General features: G+C 36.4%; 2 protein-coding genes across 2 annotated transcripts; one reads left to right on the top strand and one right to left on the bottom strand.

Moving 5' to 3' along the window:
• The first annotated feature begins 5,801 nt into the window (after positions 1–5,801).
• Positions 5,802–8,830, top strand: LOC107739968 (erythroid membrane-associated protein-like). The gene is made up of 7 exons (XM_016552235.1): positions 5,802–6,060; positions 6,201–6,266; positions 6,347–6,425; positions 6,660–6,710; positions 7,878–7,909; positions 7,996–8,174; positions 8,819–8,830. Exons 1-7 carry the CDS (start codon positions 5,802–5,804, stop codon positions 8,828–8,830), a joined length of 678 nt encoding a protein of 225 aa, XP_016407721.1.
• On the bottom strand, positions 8,640–21,234 carry slc27a1b (solute carrier family 27 member 1b). Its single transcript, XM_016552236.1, has 12 exons — positions 21,015–21,234; positions 20,088–20,261; positions 19,515–19,909; positions 18,230–18,339; positions 16,788–16,876; positions 16,610–16,701; positions 14,826–14,935; positions 14,463–14,672; positions 14,250–14,376; positions 12,680–12,755; positions 10,510–10,793; positions 8,640–10,029 (listed from the first exon to the last, which is right to left on the bottom strand). Exons 2-12 carry the CDS (start codon positions 20,258–20,260, stop codon positions 9,872–9,874), a joined length of 1,824 nt encoding a protein of 607 aa, XP_016407722.1. The 5' UTR covers position 20,261; positions 21,015–21,234; the 3' UTR covers positions 8,640–9,871.
• Between the last annotated feature and the right edge of the window lie 391 nt (positions 21,235–21,625).

Here is a 21,625-nt window from a genome sequence, read left to right on the forward strand (position 1 = left end):
AAAGAGAAACAAGACGATGAGTTGGCTATGAGAATGAGGTATTCTGTAAATGAGCTGATCGGAGGAGGAATTGCAGTCGGGCGGAAATTAAGTGAGCCTGCACATAATTGCATGATAACAGCAGCACATGATTTCCCTTGTTTATAATTTTAACTACCATTGCATTGTCCGAGTAGATGGGTATTGATTTTCTGGACCATTCGTGCCCCCAAAGGATGGCTGCCATGATAATGGGGTATATTTCATAAATCTGGTGGAGAAAGCGCTTGACTGCGGACTGAGGGAACTGAACTCCGGAGGTCGTTCGGAGGAAAACCAGCGCCCACCGTAATGGCCGTCAAAGTCTATTGAGGGTGCTGCATCAGTATATAGTTGGAAGTCATCGAGATGAGAGATGTAGTTGTTATAGAGATAGAAGATGCTGTTCTGGGATGGGAGGAATTGTTGCCAGAGGCGCATTTCCATTTGCATGCATCATCTAATATGACTCTGTTGTGGAGAGATGGGATGGCTGCTGCTTTAGACAGAAGGTTGGACAAGAAGGATTTCCCTTTAAGAATTATCCAGATGTCATAGTTGAGGTGGCCTAGAAGGGCAAGTAGCTGACGCTTGTACATCTATCTGTTAATAGAAGTTGGAAAGAAGCAGTGAGATTTGGTGGATTTTGTAGAGGGTGGGGAGAGAAAGAAGATGCTGTTCTGGGATGGGAGGAATTGTTGCCAGAGGCGCATTTCCATTTGCATGCATCATCTAATATGACTCTGTTGTGGAGAGATGGGATGGCTGCTGCTTTAGACAGAAGGTTGGACAAGAAGGATTTCCCTTTAAGAATTATCCAGATGTCATAGTTGAGGTGGCCTAGAAGGGCAAGTAGCTGACGCTTGTACATCTATCTGTTAATAGAAGTTGGAAAGAAGCAGTGAGATTTGGTGGATTTTGTAGAGGGTGGGGATGCTTGAAATGACTGAGATTGAAATGAGTCAAGAGTGATGCCTAAATCTCAATGGTGGTATGAGGTCCTGAGGTTTTTGGCTCTGAAAATGGAATGCTGAGTTTGGTAAAAACCTTGATTAGTGTGGAAATCCTAAGTTAGCGTGAAGGGATGTTTGAGCTGCGAATTATAGACAGTAGAGTTCAGAGTCGAGAGTGCCCCAGTATGTCTCCTGGTTGAACTGCTGTAGACAACCTGCGGCAAAAATTTTTGAGCATAGAGCTGCTGAGATGGGAGGAGGGCGATGAGCTACTCCAGCCGGGCGAGTAGGTGGCGTAGCTGGCCAAGTATATGGGCTGTAGATGGCAGGATGAAAGGGTATTGATGGAGGGAGGTGAAAAAATATAGACCAGTTGGAAATAAAATTGGAGGTTGAAGAAGTCAAGACTGCACCGTGTGAGGTAGTGGCGCTGGACGAGGCTTCTGGACTGTAGAAGTTGAGAATTATTAGGAAGCATGAGAGCCGTATTGCTGTAAAACGGCTGAAGGAGGGGTGGAAGAATGGATGTTGGGATGAAAGGATGTTTTTTGAGTGGGTTTTTTTTAGGAGTATTGAGGATGGGAGGGTATAGGTGGAGGGAGGGGGTAGAATGAGGGATGGAGGAAGGGAAGAGAGAGAGGGAGGTGGGGAGAGGGGGAGAGAGGGTGGTAAAGAGGGAGGTAGAGAGAGAGAGTGAGATAGGGAGGTATAGAGAGAGGGGAGAATCTATTGCTTCTCTGAAGCTATTGAGTTGTAGTATATTTTTATTTAATGCCAGGTCAGCATCTTAGGCTATTTTCATGGCAAACAATTAAAAAATACAAATATAACAAATGCAATAAAAAAAAATTTTTACATTTTTTTTTTTACATTAACATATATTAACTTTTCTAAGTAGCTATTTAGAATAATTAGAAACACGAGGGCCATATTGCTGTAAACGGCTGAAGGAAGGGTGGAAGAATGGATGTAGGGATGAAAGGATGTTTGTAAGTGGGGTTTTAGTGCTAGATGGTGGGATGAGAGGGAATGAATAGAGGAAGAGGGAGAGAGAGAGGAAGGAAGGGAGGGAGGGAGAAAAGGGGTAATAAGTAGCTATTGAAAATTATTAGAGACAAGAGAGCCATATTGCTGTAATCAGCTGAAGGGAAGGGTATAGGAATGAATTTTGGGATGAAACGATGTTTGTGAGCGGGGTTTTTATGAGCAACTGAGAGCATAGAGAAAGAGAAGAATTTTGGGATATATCAGATTGAGCGAGTGCAGGTGGAATTACGACTTGCCTGCCGCTAGGGGGAGCTGCTGTCTGATGCTGTGGAGGAGAATTTCTCATGACGTCACGTGTGACGGAGAGTGGCTTGCTAGGAGTTGCTGGAAGTGCTGAGGGCTCAAAGTTTGTTATGACAGAAGTTTTATTGATACTGAAGTCCATCGAGTCCGTGCCCAATGTGATCTGACCACATTTTCTCCTGGCTTTTCTCACCATAACAAACGTGTTTTATAAACACAGTTACAGCAGTAAAAAAAAAATAACATTAAAAAGTCATGGGTCAGGAGCCCAACTAAAGCAAACACGTATCTCCACAACGGTGACTTCAACCTTTATTATTTTCAATAAAACATCAACATCTAAACCTCTGTTAATTCTCAGTAAGAACTTTTTTAGATGCATGGCAATAAAACCAGTCTGGTTAGATATGAGTGAAGCTGCTGCTGCTGCTGTTTGTAGAGTTGTTTAATCAGATCTTGAGAAATTTAATGTCTTCTTTTATTTCAGTTGATTTCATCTAAGTCTGTGGCTGAAGTCAGTTGTAGTTCTTGTGTTTCTTTTTTCTTCAGTGATTCTGCTTGTTAACAGCAGCTGTTCATCACTAATGATCAATCATCCCTTAATTAATCACTTAATTATCTCATTAACTTTAACACTGCTTCAGTGTTACTTTAACACTCTTTTAGAGTGGGGCCATATATGCTCCGAGCAGTGTTCATTTAACACTCTGGATTTTGCTGTGTACGAAAAACAGTAAAATGTTGAATAATTTTTTTCTTCCACTTTAAATGCGATTTACACCTTTACAAAGTTTCTCTTGTGCATGCAAATTTTATTTACACTTGCATTCATATGTACACTTCCACAATTCTTACTCTGCGAATGTAAATCTTTATCTTTATTCATTACCGAACTTACATCCGTACATTTTCAGGACTCACAACAGTACTGTCGGAACCATAATGGACAACGAATTTGTTGCGTTACACATTACACTCGTGTGTTTCCTGTGTTTATGTGTGGTTTCGGTAACTTACAGCGCTGCAGACACGAGTGTGTGTCTGTGTGTCACATCTTTCACAAAGCTTCACGCAACAGTTTGTGGTTTATGCGCAAATCAAATGCCACGCCTCCACTTGGATGGTTTTGCGCCTTGATTGGACGTCACTGTCACTATGGTTACAGATTATTTTCGATTGGCATTTATTTATCATGATTAATTGTATAATTTCTTTATAGTCCATACATTTAATGCGCCCAGATCCACCCATACATTTTTAGCCTTCTTGAGCTCTTAACTCGACAACAGATATTTATGAAACAGCATCAAAACGCAAAAGAAAATACAGACACAATATTACAACAATAATTAAATGACAAAACCTTTACTCAAAACTTGCACCTGCTCCAAGTGGGACTCAAACCTTGGTCGCCGTCATGAGAGGCGGGCACACTAACAAGGAGGCTAAACACCGCAGCCTCTAGCATCAGTCGCTAATGCACCTCTTGAGATCAGGGAGTGAGGTTTACCTGCAGCTGGCCTCCTTTACCTTCACCCCCCTAAACCTCTCTCCCATCCGGGTCACGGCACCAATGTAACCCACCCCAGGTCCTACTCACACCCGCTCTGAGCGGGACTCAAACCCTGGTCACTGGCATGAGCAGGGGCGGATTAAGGTGGTCAGGGGCCCCTAGGTTGCTCTTTGTGTGAGGCCCCGCACCTTAATCATTATGCTTTACTGGAGAAATGTATTTAGTGCCATACATGGTCCACACACAACTAGTAAGGTGCACTGTGAAGTAGATGTAAATCCCATCCCTATGTATTCATCACGAAACTGCCGGCATTTTTGATGCTCTGGTTTGGGCTTTTTTTAGCATGTTCGTCTTCTGTCGGAGGAGCTTGTCCTCTTTTAAGAAGCCACCTGTCCATTTGATCGCAACCTACCAACCTAACCTACATTATTTCGCGCGCAGACACTGCTCCTGATGCTGGATCTGGTTCTCAATAAATAATTCTAATAAATTGAAATGCATTTTCAATTTATTAGAACTCTCGGCGGTGCTGAACGTGCATTCTACGTTCTACATTCTACATGCATTCTACAATACAAGACATTAATTTGGTCAGACGCTCTGCAACGAATCCTCATTTGATGTTTCTTATGGGCCATTGAGGGTCTTTTTTGTTTGCGCTGAAGAAAAAAATAAAAATAAAATAGTCCGGCCAATCCGAGGCCCCTGCACACGTGGGGCCCCTAGGCTGCAGCCTAGGCAAGCCTGTACATTAATCCGCGCCTGTGCACAGCACCTACCCGCTGGCCTCCGTTACACTTACATAAGTAAATATCTCATTATCCAGATGTTCACATTAACATATCAACGAACGATGGTGAGATTCACTTGTTGATTTCTGCAGAGGTTTGATGGTATTCAGGAGTCTGTTGTAGTTTAGATGAGAGCAGACCAAAACCTGCACCACAATATGAATATATTCTCTGAGCTTTCCATGAGCTTCTGAATGTTGATCTGTGGGAAGAGAAGAGAATGTTTTCTTTCAACAGAAGCAGGGCAACAAGACAAACCGGTTTTCAGCCCAGGCTGCATTTTTACTGTTACCGAAAGTTAGACTGAGCTGCGAATGTAAGTCCAAGAGCAGTTTCCAGTGAATCTTCATCTAGTTTCTAAGGATTGTCACTGAAGGTATGAAATTAACTTGAACGCAACTGCTATCAAGTAATGTTTTTTATTGATTGAGCAGCATATTTACATTTTTGGAGCAAAACAATTTTATTTAGGTTTGAAATAAAGGCTTTGATTAAATGGTGTTTACACATTTCAGAGTAAACATTTGTTTGCTTCAAATACAGTATATATATTTTAAATGTATTACACTTCTTTCAGGCCTGGGATTTATGTAATTTGTGTTGCATACTGCGTGAATATGAATCTCTTTATTCAGATTTGATCTGAATGTACTATTAAAAGATGATTACATTTTAACTTCATTCATCTTAATACAGTACTGCAGCATATAAAGCCTAGTTTTACTTGGCAAATGTGCATTTTAATGATTTGAGTGCACCTTTCATGGCAGATTACAAGTTTGATAATATTCTATGATTTACGGATTTAAATATTTATGTTATCAATATTTCAAAATTAGTTTTTCTATAATAACTAGAGCTCTTTCAGATGGTTTATGCAACCTGAACTGTGAAAAATTTAGACAAATTTGTGTATAGCTTTTCAAAACACAAATCAGCTTTAAATAGCATCAAGCAACATTGCTGCAGCATTTATGAGCAGCAATATCATGCCTCTGCCTGAATGTTTTCAATGTAGTTTCTTTACAAAATGCAAAGTGCATTAAAGAACCTATGTAGTTAATCTTGATCTTGAATAAGCTCACAGAATATAATGATAGTTTGCAAATGTATTTCATCACCGTTTTAAATGCATTACATCCTAATTTGATATTTAGTGCCACATTTTTACAGTCTTGTGTCTGTTTTAAATATATTTTTTCTTCTCCTGCACAGAAACACCAATCATAGAAGATGGCGCCTGTTAATGAACTGCTTCTAAAGATTCTGGATGATCTGGACTCTAAAAAACTACACAGGTTTAAATGGCTCTTAAAGAAGAATTATGCCTCTATTTCAACTGCTGATACTGAGAACGCAGAAGCCACTGGCATAGTGGACATAATGGTGGCACGATTCACACCAGCAGGAGCCGTGCAGGTCATGTTGGACATCCTGAGGAAGATGAAAGAGAACCATCTGGCTGAACAGTTAGAGAACGAATACAAGGATGGTAATGAAGGAGAAGCATTACAAATGCTACGACTGTAACATCAGAAATTCTCTGAATACATTTCTCTGTCTCTGTTTCAGTGGGGAATGCAGTGCAGACGAGCAGAGACGCTCACACTGTTGATCTGAATCTTCAATCAGGTGAAGCTGTAAATGCTCCTGTACTCTCAAGTCCAGTGACCGTCAACTCGAGCTCCGGTGCTGTCGGTATGACTATAACACTGACAACATGAAAACACTGCATGTAGAGTTCTGGTTCAATGCATACGATTCTGTTTTTTTTAAAGGTCTAGAGCAACAGTCCCGCAGAGCTGAGAATAAATTACGTTTTCCAGTTTTGAAGAGCTTTTCACTTACAGGTCCGAGGTAGGAACATTTGCATTTACATTAATTACATTTTACAATAAGGTTAAATTTGTTAACATTAGTTAACATGGAACTAACAATGAGAAATATTTCTAAAGCATTTATTAATCTTAGTTTATGTCGATTTCTACATTTCTACGTTATTAGAAGAAGAGGTTGTGTCTGTTAATATTATTTAATGAACCTGAGCTGACATGAACTAACAATGAAAAATACTTCCAAAATCTACTGCAGTGCTGAGAAGAAATTGCATTTGCCAGTTTTGAAGAGTTTTCCACTTCCAAGGTAGGAACGTTTACGTTTGCATTTTTGCAAACACTTTACAATACGTTCATTTTTTTCTGACAGTAGATAACTTAACATGAACTAACAATGACCAATTCATGTAAAGCATTTATTAATCTCAGTTCATGTTAATATCAATATTTACCAATACATTATAAAAATCAAAAGTTTATCTGTCAATAGCCTACTGCTATTTATTTATATAGCATTTTATACAATACAGATTGTGTCGAAGCAGCGTCACAGAGATAAGTAACAGAATCAATAAAATAACTATGGAGACAGTTCAGACTAAAACACAGTACTGACATTAATCAGTTCATGTCAGTTTACTGTTGGTTCAGTTCAGATCAATAATATTGTGAAGTTCCACAATTATAACATGAGTTCAATACAAAAAGCAGCAATGTTGTTGTTCAGCTCAAGTCAGTTCAATGTTGATTTAATTCAGTTCAATACCTGTCAGTGTTGCCAGATGAGATTCAGCTGTAATTAAAGCAGCGGTACAGAAAACAACAGTGCCGTCATCCAGCTTAATTCAGCTCAAGATTTATTTAATCAACCTGATCTAACAATGGACATCTGCATTTTTATTAATTAACGTTAAAGATAAATAAATACTGTAACAAATGTATTGCTCATTGTTTGTTAATGCATTAACTAATGGGACCTTATTGCATTTGGAGCCCAGTCTCATAAAAATGCGTATAAATAATACGCCAAATAAAAACGAAAACTCGTGCACCTTAAAAAATGCTGGGTAAAATAAGGACAAACCCAGCAATTGGGTTGTTTTGAACCCAGCATTTTTTAGAGTGTGGTATTGATACGCAAAAATGGACTTTGGTGTGCATATGATACGCAGTTTTCGCGTGCATATGATACGAAATTTGTTGGCGTACATATGATACGCATCTACCCCACAACCCTAAACCTACCCATCGCGTAGCATATACACGCCAATGTCCATTTTTGCGTATCAATACCATGAGTTTTCGTTTTTATTTGACTTACTATTTATACGCATTTTCATGAGATCGGGTTGGCATTTGTTATACACCATTATCTAAAGCAACTTGCATTGCATGCTAGCTACAGGCTATATATTCAGTACATGTTCAATATGCCACTGATATCGTACCTTTATTTGTGCTTGTTCTTCTACAGCATAAATGGTCGGGATTTGGAGATTAAACAGTGTAAGTTTAAATACACACACAAACACATTTTCAGTGTTTAGCCAAAATACTTCCGTGCATTAAATGCTCTCTACATTTGTGTTCAGATGCCCGTAATCTTACACTGGATCCAAACACGGCCCATCCGAACCTCTGTCTGTCTGAGAGGAACCGCAAGGCAACGCACGTGAGAGAGAAGCAGCCGTATCCGGGTCATCCGGAGAGATTCGACTGGCAGCCGCAGGTTCTGTGTCGAGAGAGTCTGACTGGACGCTGTTACTGGGAGGTTGAATGGAGCACGAGGATGTGGGTTGAGATAGCAGTTACATATAAAGGAACGAGATATAAAGGAGCTGATAATGACTTTTTGTTCAGCCGTAATGCACGCTCTTGGGTGCTGAAGTGTTCTCGTTACAGCTATCTTGGCTATCACAATAATCAGATGACTAATATACCAGCCTCTTCACCATCTAATAGGGTAGGAGTGTATGTGGACTGTTCTGCCGGCACTCTGTCCTTCTACAGCGTCTCTGACACACACACACAAAAAAAAACTTACATTTAAAACTTATTTAGTTACTTAGAAAAAGTTAAATTTAAAATGCATTTAGTTACTTAGAAAAATTTTAAATTAAAACTTTTGTTACTTAGAAAAGCTTTAGAAATATTTTTTTAATATTTTACTGTACAATTACTATTCAATTCCTCATTATAACTACTCCAGTTTTTCACAGTATGTAGTAAGGGAACTGCTTCAATCAGACTGTTCTGTGTCTCTCTGTGAGATTTAACAGCCTCTGTTTGGACGGCCTTTATACATATGATGACCTATATCATTTGTTATACTTTCAACATTTGGTAATTTGTTAAAGGGATAGTTCACCCATAATGGAAGTCAAAGTCTTTAAAATATCTTCTTTTGTGTTCTAGGGAGGAAAGTAAGTCCATAGAGGTTTGTAACGACATTTACATTTCTGGATGAACTATAACTAGTGTTTCTATGATAATGAGAGTAAGAGAAGAATTCACATCACTTTGTTCTATTATGATTATCTAAAGCTGAAAAAAAAAACATGCTCATGAACTTAATGGTGTACAATTGTTATGTTAAATTTATTAAAATTGTTAAGAAAACTGCATTCAAGTGAAGGTAAAATAGCCAAAACATCAATCTGATTTGCTAATGGTTAATGATTATGTCACATCAAAACATTTTGATTCAATACACTTAATTTTACTAAAAAACTACGTTTCTCAGAAGTCGTTGCTTTTAACATTGAAATTGTAAAATGTAATGTGTGTGATTTGAGATGTTTTGCATACTGTTCATGTGTAATACTATTACTATTACCTTTCTGAATTGAATATATAAAGACTGAAATCATAGAGACGTCTCAATATCACAGTGCTGACAACATTAAAAGTGCTGTAAGCCAATAAAACCTGGAGAAATCTGTCTGTTCTCAAAGCCAGCTGAATGTGAAAACCTCTCCAAAACCAGCAAACCCCAAAACAGACCGAGAGCACAACTGTTTAACTAGTCTTCTGACCGACTAGATAATCACACACTGATACCCTGACTCATTTATTGTCCTTTACAGTAGCGCATTTACCTCATTAAACCTATTTCAGTGATATCCATCAGGCAGTAGAGACATTTTATGCACTCTATTATGAAAAAAAAGTCATGTAAAGCACCTTTATGTTTAGTTCAACTACTAAAATGAGTCAATTTCTTCTAATTAGAAATCTCTAACATATCCGAAGCTTGTAAAAATAAAACGAATTTCATTTCCAGAAGCCATTACTGATGTGCTTGAACTGAAATAAGGTACTTTTTCTACCATCAATGTAAAAGGCTTAACTACTAACTCAACAGTGTGACAAGTATGAGCTTGATTGCAGCCCAGTTATTTAGATGATTTTGTAAAATAATGTGTATCAGTGCACTATGAAATGTACACGATAAAGGCTCTCTTTTTCTTATAGTGATAATTTTCCCTGCATGATGGCGCTGTAGAGCTCCTCCGTCAGACTCTCGTATCGCGCCAGACGGCTGTGGAGAAAGTAAAGCCGGTCGCTGGTTTGCCGTGGGTCGAATCCCTCCTTCTGTAAACGAGTCTTTTGGATTTTAAATGTGCCTGTGGTTAAAAGACATGAAAGATTTTACTGATTTTACAGGAATACAGATTTTATACTGTAAAAATAAGAATCAGTCAAATCCACAGAAAGAAAAAAAAACTGCCAGCTGCGGTTGCCAGAACTTAATTTAGTAGCAAAACTTTACACTCTAAAAAATGCTGGGTTAAATACAACCCAGTGCTGGGTAAAATAGGGACAAACCCAGCAATTGGGCTGTTTTGACCCAGCGGTTGAGTTAAATCTTTAACCCAACCTTCTGCATAGTAACCCAACCGCTGGGTCAAAACAGCCCAATTGCTGGGTTTGTCCCTATTTTACCCAGCACTGGGTTGTTAACTACTCCAGTTTTTCACAGTATGTAGTAAGGGAACTGTTAACCAATTAAAAATTTGTACCATAGCATTTTTATCATTAAATTTAGGATAATTTTAGATTTAGAAAATACGGAGGGAAACTGAGCATGACTCTGTTTCTGTCACCTGTTTTGTCGACCTCGGGTGAAAGTCGTAAGAAGACGGGGCGAGCGTATGAGGGAAGAGCGTTCTGCACATCTCGTAGAAACGTCTCACAGTTGAAGTCATTCATCACGTCCACTATGGCAGCCATTCCTGCCTTCCCCTCCACACCTGATGAATAAGACAGAGTACAGCTGCAGTGACAACCTACAGCTTCACAAACACACACTTTAATGTCTTTAAACATCTTCAAACACATGCGTTGACATCGCTGTATCATGATCTGGAGATTATTGAGCCTGTGTTGTCTTCCATCTGATTACCAACCAAACCAGACCCTGCTTAGCTTCTCAGAACAAACTCTGGGTAGAGGCATAAAAGAGTATGAAAGCCCATTTTGAAAAAACATTAAAAAACATAATTGTGAGAAAAATGTAAAATAAATCAGTTTTATATGCTGGAAAGTCATATTGCGAGAAACAGGGAGACAGTGTAAAAGATAAATGTGCTACTGTGAGATATAAAGCTGCAATTACAAAACAGTTGCAAATGAGAGATTTAAAGTCATATTGCGAGATATAAAGTCACAACTTGGAGATATAAAGTATATAAAGACATTTAAGTATATTTGATAAATGTTCCTTAGAAGAAAACATTACTGGTGTGCATCTTGAGACAAAAAAATTGCACTGATATATTTTAAGATGCATTTTATGTCAGTTTAAACCGCTCAGACATGCAGTTTAGTCTGGGACTAGGCTTAAGCTGTGTCTGTGAAACCGAGGGGTAAAGTCACAGTGAATTATAAAGTCACAATTGTAAAGAAAAGTTGCAATTGTGACATTTAAAGTAATGTTTAAAGATATGAAGTCACATCTGGGAGATAGAAAGCTGCAACTACAAGAAATAGTCGCATTGAGGTATAAAGTCACAAATATGAAAAAAAGGTGCAATTACGAGATTTAAAGTGTCAACTGCAAGATATTCTGCCACAGTTACCTGTGTATTTTCTTTTTACAACATGTAAAGTCACATTGAATTATAAAGTCACAACTGTGAGATACATAAAGTTCCAATTACAAGAAAGTCACACTGTGAGATATTATGTCAAAACTGGGAGATATAAAGTCGAAATTATGAGAAACAGTTGCAAACCCAACCGCTGGGTCAAAACAGCCCAATTGCTGGGTTTGTCCCTATTTTACCCAGCACTGGGTTGTATTTAACCCAGCATTTTTTAGAGTGTAGGTTTTATGGATTGAATTTACATTTGCAGTTAAAAAGCATATTTCATTAACTGATATTATGTTCATTTACTATAAGTACTCAAATCTGTTTTGTGCCTTGATAATACACCAAAAAGGAGGTAAAGAGAAAGTCACATAATGAATCAAAGTTCATCACAAATAGCTTTTCCACAAGCTGAAATAAATACTAATATATAGAAAGTGCACACAAATACAAAACAGCATCATTGTAACACATGCGGCATAAAAAATAAAGTGATAAACATTAATTAAACAACATAAAATATAACAACAAAATACCATGAAATGTGATTCTGGGAATGTCAATATGGTTTTAACTGTGAATTAAAAGTTGACTTTTTTTTTATAGAAAAACTTATTTAGGTAATTAGAAACATAAATTAAAACTTTCTTAGTTATTCAGAAAAACTTAAATTTAAAACGTATTTAGTTACTTAGAACAACTTAAATGTAATTAACTTTGAAAAACTTAAATTCACAACATTTAGTAATTTATTTAGTTACTTACTTAGAAAAACTTAAATATAAATTTTATTTGGAAACCTACTTAGAAAAAACTTAAAATTTAAAACTTTATTAACTTACTTTTTTTTTTTTAGTTTGTTACGTAGAAAAACTTAAATTTAAAATGTATTTAGTTAATTAGAACAACTTAAATGTAAAACGTATTTAGTAATTAACTTTGAAAAACTTAAATTTACAACATTTAGTAACTTATTTAGTTACTTAGAAAAACTTAAATTTAAAATTTGTATTAACTTGCTAATAAAACAAACTTGCTTTTTTTAGTTTGTTACGTAAAAAAACTTAAATTTAAAATGTATTTAGTTAATTAGAACAACTTAAATGTAAAACGTATTTAGTAATTAACTTTGAAAAACTTAAATTTACAACATTTAGTAACTTATTTAGTTACTTAGAAAAACATTTGATTCGCGTAGCCATCAAAACGACGTAACGGATCATGTGGATTGATTCGGCCAACGATAATCCCTGGTTCTCCTAAAGTGTACAGGAAAATACACAAAAAAAGCTTTGTAGAGCTATATGTCTTAAGTATAGTTACACCAGGGTTATTAAAAATAAAAACATAAAAAGTGTTTTCTTTACTTGAAATAAAATGTTAACTGAAATAATATATACTGTATGTACATACACAAATTCATACATACATACAGTACACACACCCACACACACACACATATATATACAGTAGTCAACATTTGAAGTGGATCAAAAAAAGTTAATCAAAGTTGTTCTAAGACAAGAACAGGTATTGTTTTGGTTTTTGGACAACTTTGATGAAAGGTTTTGATCCACTTCAAATGTTGACTAACTAGTATATATACGGTCTTTCACAGATTGCTACAAATATACCCCAGCGACTTAAGACTGCTTTTGTGCTCCAGGGTCACATATATATATATATATATATATATAATTTAAAACTGAAATAAAATGAATAAAAATTATATAGACATATGACAAAAACACAACAAAATTATTGAAACTTAAATCAAAATTAAAATTAAATGGAAAATATAAACAAAACTATTCAAAATATTAATAAAAACTATAATAGTATCTCAAAGATACTAAAATAACACTGATTTACACCATACGACGACACAGAAAACTCTCATTTCACACTCAATATGTGCTGGTTTCCCACTGGCTGTCATTTATCTCTGATGTGAAATGTGTTTATTTAAACTCCAAGAGCAAACAAGGACACACGGAGCACTGGGCGTTTACGTTACCGTTACTAGAAGATGACTTTTAACCCAATTATGATTTACTTTCAAAACTATTTTGAATTTCACGTGTTTGCTCTGCCATGGTATGTGTTCAGAAAACTACACAGATACTCAGTTTGTTTCGAGTTTTCCGGGCAAATATGATTATATTGGCTAATATGGGTTAATATGTTAAAGGACAGATAAATCATTCAACTCTCACACACTTAGTTTCATTACGTAAGGGATAATAATGTACAATCAGCAGGTCATTATTGCGAAATATAAACTAGTGTTCAAAAGTTTGGGTCAGTAAGATTAATATTTTTATTCATCAAAAATGGATTAAATTGATCAAATGTGACAGTAAAGGCATTTATAATGTTACAAAAGATTTCTATGTCAAATGTCATTCTTTTGAACTTGAAGAGTCCTGAAAAATAAAAATGTTTCACGGTTTCCACAACTGTTTTCAACACTGATAATAATCTGAATGATTTCTGAAGGATCATGTGACACTGAAGACTGGAGTAATGATGCTGAAAATTCAGCATTTTAACATATATTCACATAGAAAACAGTTTTAAAATGTAACAATATTTCACAGTTTTTACTGTATTTTTTATCAAAGAAATGCAGCTTTGAAGACATAATCCCTACTAGATATTAAATCACACAAACTAATGTTAATATTTTATGCAGTTTATTATTATTGAGATATCGCACATCTACTGTATGTTTGTGTGTGTGTTTTTCTCACCAGGTTTGCATGGGACACACAGTCCTCGACTGTCCCGTATTAACTCCATTGAGTCCTCATCTGCTCTCAGCAGTCTGATAGGATAAACACTGGGCAGAATCACACTGTTGAAGCCACACGCCCCCACCTGGCCAGAAGAGCACATAACACATCCATAAATCACACAGAATACCTATTCAGATCTAATGAGTTCAAGTAAACACTCACACACACCTTGTTGTCCATGTTGGCGAGGCTGCAGTTGCACTCAGTGGCTCCGTAAAACTCACCGATGCGCTTGATGTTGAAACGTTTCATAAAATCTTCCCAGACGTTGGGCCGCAGACCGTTGCCCATGGCAACACGCACCTGGTGACAAGACTCGGACGGACGGACTGGCTGAGATAACAGATATCGGCAGATTTCACCGATGTACTGGACCACCTGCAAACAGACAGATCATTTACTATCCTAAATGCACAATTACATGATTAGTTGCACTTTAATGTGTTTTCTTTGCTGTGCGTGCAGCTGTCGAGTGTATGAATATGAGATCTAAGATGACTAATGACGGTTCCTGAGGTCAGAGGTCCTCACCGTGCAGTTGTATTTCACACAGTCGTCCCAGAAACGGCTAGCGGAGAACTTTCTGCGGATCACCACCGTCAGACCGTGCAGCACACACTGACCCACACCCACGATGTTACCTAGGAAACACAGAGAGAAGACACATGACTGGCTGATCAGACTGATCCTGTCTGCTAAACTCAGGAGACCTAAACTACACATTCAGTTTCAACATTTAAAAATGATACTTAATGTGTTCCTTTAAAGCTTTTAATTTAATAATTGCAATTACAATACATATCTTTACAGGCCATTTTCTCAAAATGAGTTTTTCTCTCCACTTCAGCAGCACTTACATACACCAAACTTAGCAGTTTTATGCTTATCTATTTTCTGAAAGATTTTACTGAGCAGTTTGTTCATATACCATTCACACTGATTTATATAACACTTTACCCCTAAAAACATGGTAAAACTGCATATCTTTAAAGGTGGTGAGTTTTTTCTCCACTTCAGCAGCACTTACATACACCAAACTTAGTGAGCGGTTTGTTCATATATAATTCACACTGATTTATACAACATTTTACCCCTAAAAACATGGTAAAATGTATATCTTTAAAGGTTGTGAGTTTTTTCTCCACTTCAGCAGCACTTATATACACCAAACTTAGCAGTTTTATTCTTATCTATATTCTGAAGGCTTTTACTGAGGAGGTTGTTCATATATTATTCACACTGATTTATGCAACATTTTACCCCTAAAACATGGTAAAAATGCATATCTTTAAAGGTGGTGAGTTTTTTTCTCTACTTCAGCAGCACTTACATACACTAAACTTAGCAGTTTTAACTTCAGCAGCACTTATATACACCAAACTTAGCAGTTTTATTCCTATCTATATTCTGAAGGCTTTTACTGAGGAGGTTGTTCATATATCATTCACACTGATTTATGCAACATTTTACCCCTAAAAACATGGTAAAAATGCATATATTTAAAGGTGGCAAGTTTTTTCTCCACTTCAGCAGCACTTACATACACCAAACTTAGCAGTTTTATTCCTATCTATATTATAAAGGATTATACTGAGTGGTTTGTTCATATATAATTCACACTGATTTATACAACATTTTACCCCTAAAAACATGGTAAAAATGTATATCTTTAAATGTGGCGAGTTTTTTTCTCTACTTCAGCAGCACTTACATACACCAAACTTAGCAGTTTTATTCCTATCTATATTCTAAAGGATTTTACTGAGCGGTTTGTTCATTCATCATTCACACTGGTTTATACAGCATTTTATTCCTAAAAACATGGTGAAGATGTGTTTTTTTTTTGTCTGTTGACAGCATTTTCTGATTTATGGATTGATAAAAACATAAATCCAAAATCCATATGTTTTTAAATAGTCAGTGTTGATATCTGATGATAAAATTCTGTAACATACTTAAATTTATAGCATTTACTCAAACTGATGATGTCAAATAAGACGCATTCAAAACTGCTGAACTAAAATCAACACATATCTTACACAATATTTACTCAAAACTCACAAGAACAAAATGTTTATGTATTGACAAGGCTGTTGGTAGATTATGGAGCTGACACTAGGTGAACACACTGCTCAGGTTATCAGATGATAGTAATACATTTGAAACTACCAAATATGGGCTGATTTATCAACCTAGTCGATATCACTAGAATAGAGGGTTATTTGAGGTATTCTTAGTAATCTGCTGCTGTAATGCTGTAATGAGTGAAGGACATAAAGTGTGTTGAACGTGACATTTTTGTAGTGCAAACAGACCTGCGGAGTGATAGAGCGGCAGGCAACAGTAAACCACATCATCTGGCCCCAGACCGAAGGAGTAATATCCAAACGAAGCGATGCGATAGTACCTGTTTACACAGCGCACACAAACACAGAGCGAAACAGTTGCACACATGACGTTTGCTCAGTATTTTAAGAACAGTGTTGCACAAACCTGCTGTGAACTATGATGGCAGCTTTAGGTAAACCCGTCGTTCCTGAGGTGTAGATGTAAAATAACCTGTCTGAGACGAGAAACATGTGTCACACATCAAACAGCATCATAATGAGCACATACTGTAGCATACACTGCTGTAGTTTATTTTAACTCTAAAATGGATACAGTTGTCAGTTTTTCTAATATATTAAGTGAAGCGGTAATTTCAGCTCACTTTCCAACAATTACTCAATTAACGTGTATTTTGATGTTTTGACCAACAATTTTCCATATCTTTTCCACTCATTATTAGAAGACTTTTTTTAAAAAAAAGGAAATATTTTTGTAGTGATTGCATTCCAACAGCAATTTTGATTAAATATTTTATAGCTGAGCAAAACTAGAAAACAAAATCTATATTCACAATGACAATTTCCATGAATATTTAGGATTTGCTCATTTCCAGGCCTGTAAATTAGATTTAGTCTAAATTAGACAAACCTTTTGAGTTTTAGGAGCCATGTGATTCTTTACTTTGTGACATTATTTTCATGAAAAAAAGACCGCCCTGCCCAAATTTTACTTTTGGGTTTTATTGTATTTCTACTTATTATTTCAAATATTCTTATTTTTCATATTTATACAGCACCATTAAAAATAACATAAGTTGACCATAGTGTTTTACAACTAAAATATAAAACCTCATAAAAATAAATAAATAAATAAACAGTTATATATATATATATATATATGTGTGACCCTGGAGCACAAAATCAGTCATAAGTAGCACAGGTATATTTGTACCAAAAAAACATTGTATGGGTCAAAATTATCAATTCTTCTTTTATGCCAAAATTCATTAGGATATTAAGTAAAGATCATGTTCCATGACAGTTTTTCTAATATATTAAGTGAAGCGGTAATTTCAGCTCACTTTCCAACAATTACTCAATTAACGTGTATTTTGATGTTTTGACCAACAATTTTCCATAACTTTTCCACTCATTATAAGACTTTTTTTTAAAAAAAAAGGAAAAACTTTTGTAGTGATTGCATTCCAACAGCAATTTTGATTAAATATTTTATAGCTGAGCAAAAAAAAAAAATTTCCATGAATATTTAGGATTTGCTAATTTCCAGGCCTGTAAATTAGATTTAGTCTAAATTAGACAAACCTTTTGAGTTTTAGGAGCCGTGTGATTCTTTACTTTGTGACATTATTTTCATGAAAAAAAGACCGCCCTGCCCAAATTTTACTTTTGGGTTTTATTGTATTTCTACTTATTATTTCAAATATTCTTATTTTTCATATTTATACAGCACCATTAAAAATAACATAAGTTGACCATAGTGTTTTACAACTAAAATATAAAACCTCATAAAAATAAATAAATAAATAAACAGTTATATATATATATATATATATGTGTGACCCTGGAGCACAAAATCAGTCATGAAGCCAGCAGATCATCCAGATTCTGAGCCGACAGCGAATCCAGAGACTCGACCGGAGATGAACCGGTACAGAAGAGAGAAAGAGAGCTGAGAGACTCCTTCACCTCCAACACCGCTGCAGACACACAGACACCCACAGACGGATCAGTGCTCGCTTCAGAAGGGCTTTCAGTGAAACCATCAGATATGGGATTTATTTATTATCACATTTAGTATTTATTGCATATTTATCATATACAGTATGCATATACATATATACAGTCAAACCAAAATTTATTCAGATACCTTCAACATTTCACACATTATGACAGTTTATTCGCTATAGTTTATTTATCAGTTTTACTGATAGTCCACTGTATGAAGAATTTTTGGGTGTAATATGTCACAATTCACTTTATTTTGCTATCATCACTTACATAAATTAACTATAGAATCCTGCACCCACTAGTAAAAAAATATAAAAAAGTATATCTGGTGTCTGAATAATTTTTGGTTTGACAGTATATACAGTATATGCAAGTAATTAGATTTATTATTATTTATTATATTTAATTGTATTTATATCATTATTTATTTCATTTGAATGCAAAACAACATAGGGCATGTCCTTTTTTTATCATACTATTTATCATTTTATTTTTTATCATATTATATATTTATTATTAATATATTTATTTATTTAGTTTGAACACAAAATACCATGGGCTTTGTTTTTTTTTTGTTTTTTTACCCTTGCTTTTACAAAACCATTATTTGCTACTTGTCAGTGCCAGTCAGACATTTATTTATTATTATGTTTATTGCATACTGATTAGTATTTATTATTACATTATTATCTATTTAGTTTGGATGTGAAATACCACACAAAATGCCTACTTGTTAACGCCAGCCAGAAACACATTTTCATTCTGTAGAGCTTCTGAATGGACAACAATTTATATACTAAGTAGGGTATGATGTCATAAATATAAAATTTCATAAATATTTAAAGTCCATTTTGAGTTTTTCTCAACTTTTAGGTAGTGCACTAGCATATATATATATATATATATATACATATAAAGCTCAAAACATCCAATAATTTAACACTATGCACTGTTTTTGAATGGTTATTTAAACAACCTTTAAATAAATATTTGACAAAATTAGTAATTCTTGTCACATTTTCTCATATTAAATTGTATTATGTATATCCCATCAGCTATTAGCCACACTTTTTTCTAAACATCTCCAATGGCCTTTGAAAAAACATCACGTCCGAACAGACTAACAAAGCAGTACGCATCTCACCGTCCAGAAGCTCCGCCCCGAACACCATCCCTCGCGCTCCAGACACGCCCATGCAGTGCATCAGCGAATCGCGTCGCAGGTTAAAATTGATGAGCGCCGGCTCCACGCCCACTTTAGCCAGACCGAGCCACAGCGCGACCATGAGCGGCCGGCTCTCCATGAAGACGGCCACCACGTCTCCAGACCTCCAGCCCTGCGCCACGGCCCACTGCGCCACCGCGTTCGAGCGCCGGTCCAGCTCAGAGAAGCTCCACACCTCGCCCGTGGACTCCTCCACCAGAGCCGCTTTGTCCGGGTGGAGCGCCACGCGCTGGGCGAATATGGACGGGACGGTGCTGCGCATACGAATGTAATGATGCATGAAGAATTTCACACGCAACAGTATGCACAGACCACTGGAGGAGAGAAAGAAAGAGCTAGATGTGTGTATAGTAGTTCTATTTTAACAGGTCTCATGACTAGCTAATAGTAAATCTGTCCATGTCAGTTTTCTCTACATCATACCTTTTACATCGGTCACACTGGGGCAAACAATGTGAATAAAGAAAGTGAGCGATAGTAGGTTATACTCACACAAGGTCTCTCTTGATGGTGCATGCAGCCACATAGAGAAACCTCCATCCTCCAGAACATAAATAAACTCCTAAAAGAGCCAGCAAGCTCCAGAACCACGAGAGGCCCAGCACACTCAGTAGCCCAGCAGAGATCACCGCCGCCGGGGCACGAAACCCGTCTCCAGCACCCATCCTGGAGGAGAGAGGACCAGAGAAACTGAGCATTATGTATTATTCTTCAGCAGACTTTTAACTACTCAAAATCTTGGTAATGATGTGTGATGGCAATGACACATTTTCAATCTTTGGTGGAGAAACAGCCGGATAAGCCTTGAGCTTGCTAACACAAGTGTATAGCTGTATATTAAGATGTTACAATTCTCAAATATTGATTGGTTTTGGTAATGACATCTAATAAATCTACTCTTAGAATATAACTTAAATTAAACGAATGACATTTCAGATCTTAAAACTGTCACGCTGTCATCACATCTCATTTCAATATGAAACATTTGGAAAAATTCAATTATTTTCTTAAATATTTAAGATTTGGATATAGTGATCCTTCATTACAAAAAGTGTGCATATAAATAAACCAAAAAAGAAAAGAAAAGTACAATTATACCTATTTTAGCACATTCTATAATTATTATAGAAAGTAAGTTAAAAAGTCAGGGTTGAGCTCACAAAAAGACACATTAGTGATTGCATACATGTAATTAACAAGTGTGGATCTATTTTAATCTATTATTTAAAGTTAAATGAATAGAGAAAAAAACATTGTTTATTATCCCTTTTCCCAAAAAAATTTGAAGAATTAAAAAACTGAATACTGAACCAGATATATGAAATACACTTTAAAGTTTAAACTAGCATTGCATGTGTGCATATAGTAAATATAAAAGTAGGTCGATAACAGACAGCACTGCTCATGAAACGCACTTGCCTGCGATCAGCCCGTTTAGTTTTGGCCGCTTTTCAATCCTCTGCCGGAAATAATGCCAGAGAAACGTCGGACACCTTCACAGATCTGACGAGAAGTCACCGAGCAATGCGCTCGAGCGCTACACGACTGCAGAGAGATGACACATAACCATTAATTTACTCCCGAGAACTCTCGCTGGGCTCGCAGTGCCAAGTCTGGAAGCCCCGCCTCCACATTCACGCGCTGCGCTCTGATTGGAGGACACAGCTGTCAGTCAGGGGTCTGCAGGTTCTCCGGGTTCTGCGTGTCTGGACTGGCTGTTTTGGGGTCCTGTCAGAACTCGAGCCTCTGAGAAATGAGGGCCTGTGTCCATGACTCAGTGAACAAAACACGGCGAAGTGCCTTTGTTTCGCAAGATGTTTTATTGCCCTTAACATCTGTGACAGTTGAATGTTTCTCCCATTTTATTTTTCACCAAGAGATCAGAATCTAATGTTAGTTAAGATTTTTTTTTTTTTAGCTTTTTCACACCCTCTCTGAGGCTGGAATGAATCTTTACTCAACTGTATCTAAAAAAAAAAAATTTAAGCACAGCTTCTCAACGCAGATATGTACGTCTGCAAGAGGTCTGT

This window comes from Sinocyclocheilus rhinocerous, unplaced genomic scaffold, assembly GCF_001515625.1.
Source record: "Sinocyclocheilus rhinocerous isolate Xijiao unplaced genomic scaffold, SAMN03320098_v1.1 scaffold6126, whole genome shotgun sequence".
NCBI classification, from domain to species: Eukaryota; Metazoa; Chordata; class Actinopteri; order Cypriniformes; family Cyprinidae; genus Sinocyclocheilus; species Sinocyclocheilus rhinocerous.

Bases quoted from the DNA above. Each gene is read 5' to 3' on its own strand.
- LOC107739968 (XM_016552235.1), top strand. From the start codon at position 5,802: ATGGCGCCTGTTAATGAACTGCTTCTAAAGATTCTGGATGATCTGGAC. The intron at 6,711-7,877 runs GTAGGAACGTTT...GTTCTTCTACAG, and splicing joins AAGAGTTTTCCACTTCCAAG to CATAAATGGTCGGGATTTGG. The intron at 7,910-7,995 runs GTAAGTTTAAAT...ATTTGTGTTCAG, and splicing joins GGATTTGGAGATTAAACAGT to ATGCCCGTAATCTTACACTG.
- slc27a1b (XM_016552236.1), bottom strand. From the start codon at position 20,260: ATGGGTGCTGGAGACGGGTTTCGTGCCCCGGCGGCGGTGATCTCTGCT. The intron at 14,377-14,462 runs GTGTGTGTGAGT...TCTTCTGGCCAG, and splicing joins TCGCCAACATGGACAACAAG to GTGGGGGCGTGTGGCTTCAA. The intron at 10,030-10,509 runs GTGACAGAAACA...TTTTAACCACAG, and splicing joins ACCCGAGGTCGACAAAACAG to GCACATTTAAAATCCAAAAG.